This window comes from Olea europaea, unplaced genomic scaffold (genome assembly GCF_002742605.1).
Source record: "Olea europaea var. sylvestris unplaced genomic scaffold, O_europaea_v1 scaffold3883, whole genome shotgun sequence".
Classification (NCBI taxonomy): domain Eukaryota; kingdom Viridiplantae; phylum Streptophyta; class Magnoliopsida; order Lamiales; family Oleaceae; genus Olea; species Olea europaea.
This window is the reverse complement of record NW_019258311.1, coordinates 6,366-17,954: the sequence shown is the minus strand read 5'-3', so window position 1 is coordinate 17,954 and position 11,589 is coordinate 6,366. Positions and strand designations below refer to the sequence as shown.

The 11,589-nt window shown below is 34.2% G+C and overlaps 2 protein-coding genes and 1 pseudogene across 2 annotated transcripts in view; all 3 read right to left on the bottom strand.

Moving 5' to 3' along the window:
* Positions 1-112: 112 nt before the first annotated feature.
* On the bottom strand, positions 113-2,369 carry LOC111387069 (calreticulin-1-like). Its single transcript, XM_023011588.1, has 7 exons — positions 1,138-2,369; positions 1,003-1,054; positions 850-897; positions 674-759; positions 524-589; positions 376-443; positions 113-309 (listed from the first exon to the last, which is right to left on the bottom strand). The coding sequence occupies exons 1-6, from the start codon at positions 1,386-1,388 to the stop codon at positions 431-433; spliced, it is 516 nt and encodes a 171-aa protein (XP_022867356.1). The 5' UTR covers positions 1,389-2,369; the 3' UTR covers positions 113-309; positions 376-430.
* On the bottom strand, positions 1,751-4,334 carry LOC111387070 (annotated as a pseudogene).
* Positions 4,335-5,459: 1,125 nt separating this feature from the next.
* LOC111387068 (RNA pseudouridine synthase 1) overlaps positions 5,460-11,589 on the bottom strand; it is an 8,157-nt gene continuing 2,027 nt past the window's right edge. Inside the window, exons 3-4 of the transcript XR_002701352.1 lie at positions 5,961-6,143; positions 5,460-5,729 (exon numbers count right to left, since the gene is read on the bottom strand). The gene's annotated coding sequence lies outside the window, so the exon portion shown is untranslated. The remainder of the gene's footprint in view (positions 5,730-5,960; positions 6,144-11,589) is intronic.

Here is an 11,589-nt window from a genome sequence, read left to right as displayed (position 1 = left end):
GGCTTCTTTTAAGTATAAAGGCAACATACGTCTTTATGGCTTCTTTTAAGTATAAAGGCAACATACGTCTTTATGGCTTCTTTTAAGTATAAAGGCAACATACGTCTTTATGGCTTCTTTTAAGTATAAAGGCAACATACGTCTTTATGGCTTCTTTTAAGTATAAAGGCAACATACGTCTTTATGGCTTCTTTTAAGTATAAAGGCAACATACGTCTTTGTGTTTGCCCATGTCTCTTCAGCTACCTTCTTGGCATACTCCGCATCATCGGATAACAAGATATTGTCAAAAAGGGTTCCAGATTTCATCTAAAAATTCACTCGCTCAGTTTAAATTTTGATTATAACACAGAACTGACAGAAATTCTGTCTTACCTGCCACAACTCAATGCCCACACACTTCAAAATTGGGAAAACATAGAGATCTGGATCATCTTTGAAGTCTATAATCACAAATAATAACATATTAGAAAAAGTTAAAATTCGTGCATTATGAAGATGCACTTAAGTTCAGAGATGTTACAAACAGTACTGGATTATCAATTTTTGGAGCCTTCCATTTGCCCTTGTAGTTGGGGTTCTTAATTTTCTGGGCAATAAAAATAGACAATTTTATAACCACTCGAATTAGCAAAAGCAACATTTACAACACTAATAGAGACTCAAAAATGACCTTCGGCTTCCATGGATCCTTGTATTCGGGGTTGGCAATTGTTGGTGGTGTCCATTCACCATCTTCCTCATCATCCCAGTCCTCAGCTGCAATTGTAAACCATCATAATTGAGTAAAGTAAATAGTGTAGGAGATTACATAGATATGTAGTGAATCAGGAAAATTAGATTATATGCCTTCTTGGCATCAGGATCTGGCAACTCCTTTGGGATGTCATCATAATCCTGCAGGCATAATAGTTCAAGGGCATTATTATCAACTCACAAGTCATAAACATGTGCTCTAACGTTAAACAGAAGGAAGACCATGAAACTTTGAAGTTTGGTTACCTTAGGCTTCTTCAGGTTCAGGAATGTACTCCTTGTCATCCCAATCTTTGGGCTGTCACCAACATGCAGCAAGATCAGTTTCATTGAACCAATGGAAGAACCAAATTTTCATGTATGATTGCACAAATGAAATACCTTCTTGGCCTCTGGATCCTTGATCTTCTTTGGTGGGAGAATATCCCAGAGTATAAGCTACCCGACTGCTTCTCCACACTGTCAACGAGGATGCTGTAAGAAGCATCAGGCCAGAGGACAAATATACAGACATGAGTCAGTCGATCTGTCTCACATGGGGCTCCCCTCTTGATCAAGTGGTTTGTCCCATTGAAGGTGAGAATAGCATGGACTTTCTTTGTGCAGTAGCCACAAATATGAGGTCCAAACATGATGCTACATATGCCCACATAGTACAACCAAATCAGCAACTTCAACAGGGAGAATATACCAAAATAGGAAACAAGTCAGATGGCAATAGCATATGATGTTACCTGTAATGGAGTGTCACTGTAACGCCCCGAACTCTTTTTCCTTATTATTGTTATTTTTAAATAAAAATGAGCTCGAGGTGCTACCAAATCTTTTCTCTATCTAATTTAAGCGGAACTATATCAAAAATACTTGATTTCAAATTATTAAATAACACAATAAATATCATGCATAAAAATTTACACAAAGATATTCTTTATATAAATTTGATAATTATCCTTTTCTAGAAAATTTGCTAGACGACCCCATAAGCATCGCTCGGTCAATCTTCCACGCGTCCATACGACCCGTTCTCAATCTGAAAATATTGTAAGAGTGAGTATTTTTTAAAACATTCAGTAAGAATACGTGCACATCCTTATTCACATAATATAAATATAAAAATAGTATAACATACCAACATTTCTTAGATTTAGAGTTCAAGGAATTCTTAAGAATCCCCATATCCCGTAGAATTTAACTTCTTTTTTTTAACTTGACGGTCCATCCCGAAGAATTTAACATATAATTCGACCCGAAGGCCTTCTAGTATTTCATGCCAAATTTACATAAATATCAAGGATAAGAATTTACCACTTGCACCATGTATTCTTACCTTAATTTGATATCCAAGAATTTGTATAGAGATGAAGTTGTAAACTTGTTTTAAAAGTAAAACACTCACTGAGAACATATATAGACACTCATAAAAGTCATTTAACACGTAACATGAACCAACGAAACGCCTGTGGTTAAATGTACACCTGATGATGTTAATAAATTAATATATTATTAATGGACACGTCTTATCACGTCCGATGGTTAGAATTCTGGAAACGGATCAATTACACTGTAAATTTAATGAGTGATTTGTGTTTAATATATATATATATATATTAAATGATAAAACCGTTTCAAATTCCAATGTATACGTACTGAAGTGAACATAGTTAATAAAACATACACGTTTCCTTTACAATCATAAATCACATATTTCTAGAAAAAATTCATTTTATATTATCTGCACATATGACATATTAATAAAATATTAAAAGATAACATATTTCATTTTATTAAAATAACTCGAGCATACTAGCTCGAAATTACTTTTTCTTAAGCTCAATTTTTATTATTTAACACGAGCTATGAAACGAGTATAATATTGATATATTTTTATCAACTTCAAAAATGCTTAAATATTTGACTAAGATAACGTCTTTCTCCGCATCACAATCAACTACAGATTTCTCTTCAACAACAGTAACTCTTTTTTCATGTTCTTCTGGTCTTGAAAATTCTTTCAACCGATCTTGCCCATTAAATATTTGACTCAGATAAGTTACGATAAATTAAAAGTATATGTTTGCGAAATAAACCATTTATGCAAATAAGTGGGACGTGTTTATCACTTCAACTTTTCGATTTTAGTGTGACGACAATGTTGGACATGGATTATTTTATTTGCTAAATTACCAGCCCACGTGGAAAATTTTAAAATTCGGAGTGTTACAGTCACCTCCAAATTTGTTCTGATCAATTTCACCACCAAGCAACTTCATGTATCCACCACCACAGTCAAGCTTCTGTTCATGCTAGATAGAGAACCAGAAAACTAATGTCTTGTCCTTGTTGCTGAATTCAGGGAACTCAGCTGAGATGGCATAAAACCTGTAGTCTTCAGTGGTTTATATACCTGCACTAAGACATAGAAGTAAATCCCCTTTGACGTCATATATTCAGTACATACAAATTCATATACATATATATTGCGCAAACATATCTACGTACTTAAGACTCATCAACTAATGACATGTTTACCTTCATCGGTAGAGTCCCCATTCCATTTACCAGTGGTAAGGTTCCATTCTCCGGCCATGTTCTCATCTTTCTTCCAGTCAGATTTGGCCCACTGATTCTCCCATCCATCTTCATATTTCATAAAAGCAAAAAATCCAATACAACACAACAAAATCAATCGAACAGCAATTAAAGCTATCAATACTGTAAAAGAGAGTGTAACATAACCAGTTTTTTACGAACAAAGAAACCAACTTAAATCTTAATAGCAAAACCACTTGTCTAAGACAAAAGGAAAGCTCCAATAAGGGAACTAAATGACACATTTTTTTTCTCAAGTCTCTTTTCTCTACATGCCTCACTTTTTTCACCTTTTTAAAGCCTGTAAAGTTTCCAACTTTCATTAATAGAACCCAGTTTCTTAAATGGAAATAGAAGCTCTAAATTATCCAATTATCCAGCCTCTGTTTATAGAAGGAAATGCAATGTGACAATGGCTAAAATATTAACTGTCATCGAATGAATTCGTACTATTTCCATCGAAAGTCTGTTCAAACAGATAAAATAAGATGCTTTGGCACCGATATGTGGATCAAATATAAAAAATGAACGTTTATTGGTCAAGTATTCAGAATAACCATTGTTTACATGTCAAATTGATCGCACTCTAGCATCAATCAATTCAGTAGTTTCAAAATAAGAGCATAATTCAGTAATTTGACACAAAAAAAGTTACAAAAAACCAGAAAACACAACCCTCAGTTAGCAGATCCATTCAGAAAAAAGGCCATAGCTGCATACGCATTGTTAAATTGAAACTAGAATCCTTCAATCAAAAAGATATGATCGACTCATAAATAGAAATCATGTCCATTCCTTCAGAAATTGTATCAAGAGATATTGAAAAACTGAAATTTCATAATTTTCATCGAAACATTATCAACTTAAATCAGATTTAGCTAATTCAGCATTAATTATTTAAAGAGAGAAAAATTGAATAATTAAAAATGAGTTTGAACAAAATGAATTTAAAAGATAAAAGTCAAACAAGAACTAAGCAAATACGACTATTGGAGCATCTAAGGCTGCAATGACAATTGTACCTTATTAGATAATTTAACCCTTGTTTTTTCATCAAACTACATTCTTCAACAATGATTTGATACCATTTCAACCACAAATTTTTCAATAAAATAATATTATACGCAAACCCAAAACATTTCTTTATTTTTTAACCACATATTCTCTATCGTAACACTATTTCAAAATGCATTTTTTAAGGAAAATGGGCATCAAACAATCTTTTAAATGAGTTTTGCTGTATGCACATCTAAGGTTGACACTCAAGATGACAACCCCATTCTTGAGTCTCGAATCAACGAACGGATTGATTGAACCAAACCTAGCATAATCGCGAACGCCTACGAAAAGATTGGTTGGATTTAAGAAAAGGGGTCTTGAGCTAAACCTTGGCCAAACCTTGAAAATCTTAATGCCAAACTATGTGATTGAATAAATCCTCCTCTGTTTGTTGTGGGTCACTTCTCCATCTTACCTGGTATCGCAAATTCCAAGTTTATCTATAAAGAGCGAATCTAATTGTATTGATGTTTGAGTCGAATGAATAAATGGATAGAATCCCTATGACTTCAATTAATTATGAGAAAGAAAAAGCAACCAACTTCTGTTCCTTATTGGAGGGGCCGTCAACTTCAGATATACAAACGGCAAATCCTAGTTTAAAGAACTATGCTGGGGAACAACCGCCCCTCCAATAGGGGGTGCCAACTGTTGTTTAGCCTGAATTTAACCCTGGCCAAACAAGTTTTCCCTAGTTTAAATTGGCTTTCATCCAAATGAATGAATTCCGTCAAATTCTCATTTGATCAAAACACCTTTGACCGGATTATTTAAAAACTCAAAAGAGTGAACTTGTCATTTTAAATATTCTTAGCCATGTTAAATTCATTTTTTCTTCAAAATCCAACACATGAAATTTTGTAAATGAAGGGACTGTAAAATAATGAACTTCAAACCTTTATTTGTTCTTTCACTAGTCATTCATACTCAATCAAAAATATCCCTATGTAAAATCATAAGACAGCATGGCAGACTAAAAATAAGTGGGGCATTATTGCTAATACTATTGAGTACAGAACATTAAACCTATATATGAAAAACGTAACAAGTTGAGATATTTGATTTTAAGAGCTTAGCATAGCTTTGCCAAGTGCTTCGAAATGGGGCTGCAAACTTTCTGGGTAAAAATGAATTCGCACTGTACATCATAGTTACACAAGGTTTTCACCAAAAAATGACACTTGAATACTGGGAGCTTCTGTATTTCCAACTTGACCACATTTTGGTTGAGAAAATTAAGCCAATGCCTTGGTGGAAGTGTTCGTTGAATAAAAAGTCGTGCATCACGGATCTTCAACCTCGTCACTCTTTATATTTTTCCGGCCCTAACTCCAAACAAGAAAAGAATGAGCAGAAACCCAGAAGAAGCATATGCAATTCAGTCTTGTTGAGTCCACATAGAAAGAAAATAGATATCTTAAACACACATACAAACTAACAAACAAAGTACAGGAAAAACATATCTCAAAACCGTATGTACAGAGTGCAACTTAATAACACAACTAATCTTGTTTTAACCCAGAAACATGCTGTAGAAACTCCAAAATATTAAGAACCTGAGGGCACATGATGGTTGGTTTCAGAACTCGACCAACCGATATGAACTACTGTATGAAGAAAACTGCAGCTTCACATTGCAATCATTTCGATTATAAGAAACTTTCACTTTCCTCTGTGTAAAGGAAAGGTTCTTGCTTCCTGTTCCAACTCTCAATCGCAAGATGCACACTTGCTTCCACCTTAAAAACGCGAAGGACAGAAATAGCTGTTAGACATTTCTACATGCAACTGGTTGCTGGTGACCTTTACTGACAAATTCAAAAAGTTTTAACATCTCATTTATAATATAAATCAATCTAGGTAGCAAAATATAAGTTCGGGACTTAAAACAGTATCAATATGATAAAAATAATTCTTTGGAGAATGTTGACGGCATATTATCTGTCCCCTGTGGCATGTTTTCTATGTCCAAATATCCTATAATCCAGAATTTCTGATGTCCTTAAGATTAAGGAATAACAGAGCTAAAAACAAGTCAAGCTAGGTCAACTTTAGCAAGTTTGAGCTTAAGCTCGAGCTAGCAAGTTTGAGCTTAAGCTCGAGCTGATCAATAAACTTACTCAGTCCAATCCAAGCCGGGCTCAAACCAAGGTCAAAGTCAAGCTCCAATTTGGGACCTAAACATATCACACTCTAATCTAATTATATTTGGAGAAGTAGATAAAATCTAGTTTACTGTGAAAATGTAGAAAAAACATTCAGACGTAAAAGAGCTTAAAAAGTTATTATGTTGTAAAATTTCTTCAATTAAGTCTGATAATTAGAAATTGTACACCTGAGCAGCTAAACTAGCAAAGTTTATCTACTCAACCATCATTAGTTAAGCTCAACTCATAAAAAAAAACCACAAGCTAAGTCTAATCGAGCTGACATGAGCTATAGTCTACTCTAAAATAGACCAAAGATATTGTCTACCCTTTCTCCAGTATCAGGCTTACAACATTTGACATTATTTTCTGCTAATATCCTCTTCTAAGAAAGCAAATTGGCCAATTTGGGATTTACACAAACACATTGGATTGTTCCATGACTCATTCAATCTTTTTGAATCTCAAGTTTAAATGATTATATAGGCACCACAGAAAATATCCAAGAGCTCCTTAGAAACTGGCTAAACGGTTACCTGGTAGAATTAAAACAGATTTCTCAATAACCATGAAAAAGTAGTGACTAAAAAACTAGGTTGGAAACTTGCAAAAACAACAGGAGCTCAAACATAGTTCGTTTGCAAAAGGAAATAGACATTTAAAATCTTCCCTAGGTAGTTGTATTGATTAAACACAATTATGAAAGGACAACTAATAAAAGAACTATATAATAAACAATTGTAGTACATTTTTTGTAGAGAGGATTGAATAGCATTGGACATTATAAAGAAAGAAAAAGAAGTTAAAATCTTGTTGATTATACAACCAATCCTCACTAATACTGCAACCGAACATACTCATCATGTTGTATCTAATCAGAAATCCTCCAATCCAATCATATCTCATACACCAAACATAAATTAAAATAGTACATTGAACATTTTAAGTGCCATGAAAAAGTTTCCATGACATAGAATTTCATATTGACATTGGCTGTGAATTGGAGCTAGCTTACAATAGCAGAAGTGCCGGATGCAAGATAGGGCATGCTCTAAATTATGCCTAAAATTCACTTTTCAGCATGAAGTTCATGACCATCCTATGTTACATACAGACACTTGTCCTCTAATTGGAATTTCAAGATATTGGCAAATGCAAGAAATTCGATGCATAATTTCTACTCCTCACAAAAGTAACCACAACATTCTCTTTCAAGAAAACTCTCCGAACACCACTGCTAATCATTACGAAATAATACTTGAGTAACCTATGAACAATAGTTTCATCTTGTACCATCTGAATAATATTAGATGTGAAGTAACTACATATCAACCACACTCTGCTAAGAGGGGACTTATGGTAATATTACTCGTAAAGCGTTGTGGTCATTGGCCTAAAATAAACAGAAATAGACAGAAGAAACATTGGCACAATTTAATTCATTATTAAGTGGTGCTTTTACATTGAATGGGAGGGAAAGAATAGCAAACTTCACCAAGTCAACTATTATCAAACATAGAAACAATCACTAGTCCTTATTTTGGAGAAGGGAGCAAAAGCTTCTTTGATAAAATTTTGAAGCTTTGTGTACACACGAGTACTCCTCTTCTGTCCTGTCCAAGCAATCTGTAGGCAGCAGAACTTAGTGAGATCAAAGCTCGGCAGGATGGCCTGGTTGTGAAGATTTCCGATTGATGAACAAGAAGGAAAATGGAACTCTTTATTTTATTTTTTTTTACTTGCACCCGGCTACATGTCTTTTGGACCCTTCGCCCGCCCGCCACCAGTGGGAGCAATAAAAGGCTCGCCCCTCATTGCTTATGCATTTGGACATGCACATGATATAATCACCTACAAAAGTCTGTATTTTATATTTAACTAGTTTAATACCAAAAATGTAAATTCCACATACTTGCTCTTATATATTTAAATATCCCCATCCTTGTGATTAAACGCGAAGGACAGAAATAGCTGTTAGACATTTCTACATGCAACTGGTTGCTGGTGACCTTTACTGACAAATTCAAAAAGTTTTAACATCTCATTTATAATATAAATCAATCTAGGTAGCAAAATATAAGTTCGGGACTTAAAACAGTATCAATATGATAAAAATAATTCTTTGGAGAATGTTGACGGCATATTATCTGTCCCCTGTGGCATGTTTTCTATGTCCAAATATCCTATAATCCAGAATTTCTGATGTCCTTAAGATTAAGGAATAACAGAGCTAAAAACAAGTCAAGCTAGGTCAACTTTAGCAAGTTTGAGCTTAAGCTCGAGCTAGCAAGTTTGAGCTTAAGCTCGAGCTAGCAAGTTTGAGCTTAAGCTCGAGCTAGCAAGTTTGAGCTTAAGCTCGAGCTAGCAAGTTTGAGCTTAAGCTCGAGCTAGCAAGTTTGAGCTTAAGCTCGAGCTAGCAAGTTTGAGCTTAAGCTCGAGCTGATCAATAAACTTACTCAGTCCAATCCAAGCCGGGCTCAAACCAAGGTCAAAGTCAAGCTCCAATTTGGGACCTAAACATATTACACTCTAATCTAATTATATTTACATTATATTTGGAGAAGTAGATAAAATCTAGTTTACTGTGAAAATGTAGAAAAAAACATTCAGACGTAAAAGAGCTTAAAAAGTTATTATGTTGTAAAATTTCTTCAATTAAGTCTAATAATTAGAAATTGTATACCTGAGCAGCTAAACTAGCAAAGTTTATCTACTCAACCATCATTAGTTAAGCTCAACTCATAAAAAAAAACCACAAGCTAAGTCTAATCGAGCTGACATGAGCTATAGTCTACTCTAAAATAGACCAAAGATATTGTCTACCCTTTCTCCAGTATCAGGCTTACAACATTTGACATTATTTTCTGCTAATATCCTCTTCTAAGAAAGCAAATTGGCCAATTTGGGATTTACACAAACACATTGGATTGTTCCATGACTCATTCAATCTTTTTGAATCTCAAGTTTAAATGATTATATAGGCACCACAGAAAATATCCAAGAGCTCCTTAGAAACTGGCTAAACGGTTACCTGGTAGAATTAAAACAGATTTCTCAATAACCATGAAAAAGTAGTGACTAAAAAACTAGGTTGGAAACTTGCAAAAACAACAGGAGCTCAAACATAGTTCGTTTGCAAAAGGAAATAGACATTTAAAATCTTCCCTAGGTAGTTGTATTGATTAAACACAATTATGAAAGGACAACTAATAAAAGAACTATATAATAAACAATTGTAGTACATTTTTTATAGAGAGGATTGAATAGCATTGGACATTATAAAGAAAGAAAAAGAAGTTAAAATCTTGTTGATTATACAACCAATCCTCACTAATACTGCAACCGAACATACTCATCATGTTGTATCTAATCAGAAATCCTCCAATCCAATCATATCTCATACACTAAACATAAATTAAAATAGTACATTGAACATTTTAAGTGCCATGAAAAAGTTTCCATGACATAGAATTTCATATTGACATTGGCTGTGAATTGGAGCTAGCTTACAATAGCAGAAGTGCCGGATGCAAGATAGGGCATGCTCTAAATTATGCCTAAAATTCACTTTTCAGCATGAAGTTCAAGACCATCCTATGTTACATACAGACACTTGTCCTCTAATTGGAATTTCAAGATATTGGCAAATGCAAGAAATTCGATGCAGAGTTTCTACTCCTCACAAAAGTAACCACAACATTCTCTTTCAAGAAAACTCTCCGAACACCACTGCTAATCATTACGAAATAATACTTGAGTAACCTATGAAAGCCTGTAAACAATAGTTTCATCTTGTACCATCTGAATAATATTAGATGTGAAGTAACTACATATCAACCACACTCTGCTAAGAGGGGACTTATGGTAATATTACTCGTAAAGCGTTGTGGTCATTGGCCTAAAATAAACAGAAATAGACAGAAGAAACATTGGCACAATTTAATTCATTATTAAGTGGTGCTTTTACATTGAATGGGAGGGAAAGAATAGCAAACTTCACCAAGTCAACTATTATCAAACATAGAAACAATCACTAGTCCTTATTTTGGAGAAGGGAGCAAAAGCTTCTTTGATAAAATTTTGAAGCTTTGTGTACACACGAGTACTCCTCTTCTGTCCTGTCCAAGCAATCTGTAGGCAGCAGAACTTAGTGAGATCAAAGCTCGGCAGGATGGCCTGGTTGTGAAGATTTCCGATTGATGAACAAGAAGGAAAATGGAACTCTTTATTTTATTTTTTTTTACTTGCACCCGGCTACATGTCTTTTGGACCCTTCGCCCGCCCGCCACCAGTGGGAGCAATAAAAGGCTCGCCCCTCATTGCTTATGCATTTGGACATGCACATGATATAATCACCTACAAAAGTCTGTATTTTATATTTAACTAGTTTAATACCAAAAATGTAAATTCCACATACTTGCTCTTATATATTTAAATATCCCCATCCTTGTGATTTTATGATGTTTAGTAGTATTCCTGTCTTTACAGTGGAGAAATTAGCTCAACATAATTTAGAATGCATTTGTTACTGTTAAACGCAATAATTTTGACATGCTAAACTTTCAAAAGTGAGTGCTATTCATTGGTGTACACTATAGAGTATACTTACTTCTCTTATCTTTTTCCAAGCATTATACTTCTTCTGGTTTAAGCATCATTCACTAAATAATGTAGTTTCATGCCACATTTTAAAGTAAGTGGTCCATATCCCTATTTCATTCCAAAAAAGCTACTGATTCACAAGAAGTTATCCAAGACAATATTTTCATTACTAGTAACTTCCTAGATCCTTTTATCAATTCACGTACCAATATAAGCATTTCCTTAGACTGCTTAAATGATCATCACTGTCCAGTCCTCTGTTTCGTATAAATAACCATGTCTAGCCAGTATCTTCGTGGCATACAACAAAAAACAAGCGAAATCATAGTCTCAATAAACTTGAAGTTGACATAGTCAATCATTTTATAGTACTCTACGCGATCTAGCTTTAGATATACTGAAAGGTGTAATAATCTAGCTGTACTGAAGTACGAAG

Bases quoted from the DNA above. Each gene is read 5' to 3' on its own strand.
- LOC111387069 (XM_023011588.1), bottom strand. From the start codon at position 1,388: ATGTTTGGACCTCATATTTGTGGCTACTGCACAAAGAAAGTCCATGCT. The intron at 898-1,002 runs GTAACCAAACTT...TTATGCCTGCAG, and splicing joins TGAACCTGAAGAAGCCTAAG to GATTATGATGACATCCCAAA. The intron at 760-849 runs GCATATAATCTA...TTACAATTGCAG, and splicing joins CAGATCCTGATGCCAAGAAG to CTGAGGACTGGGATGATGAG.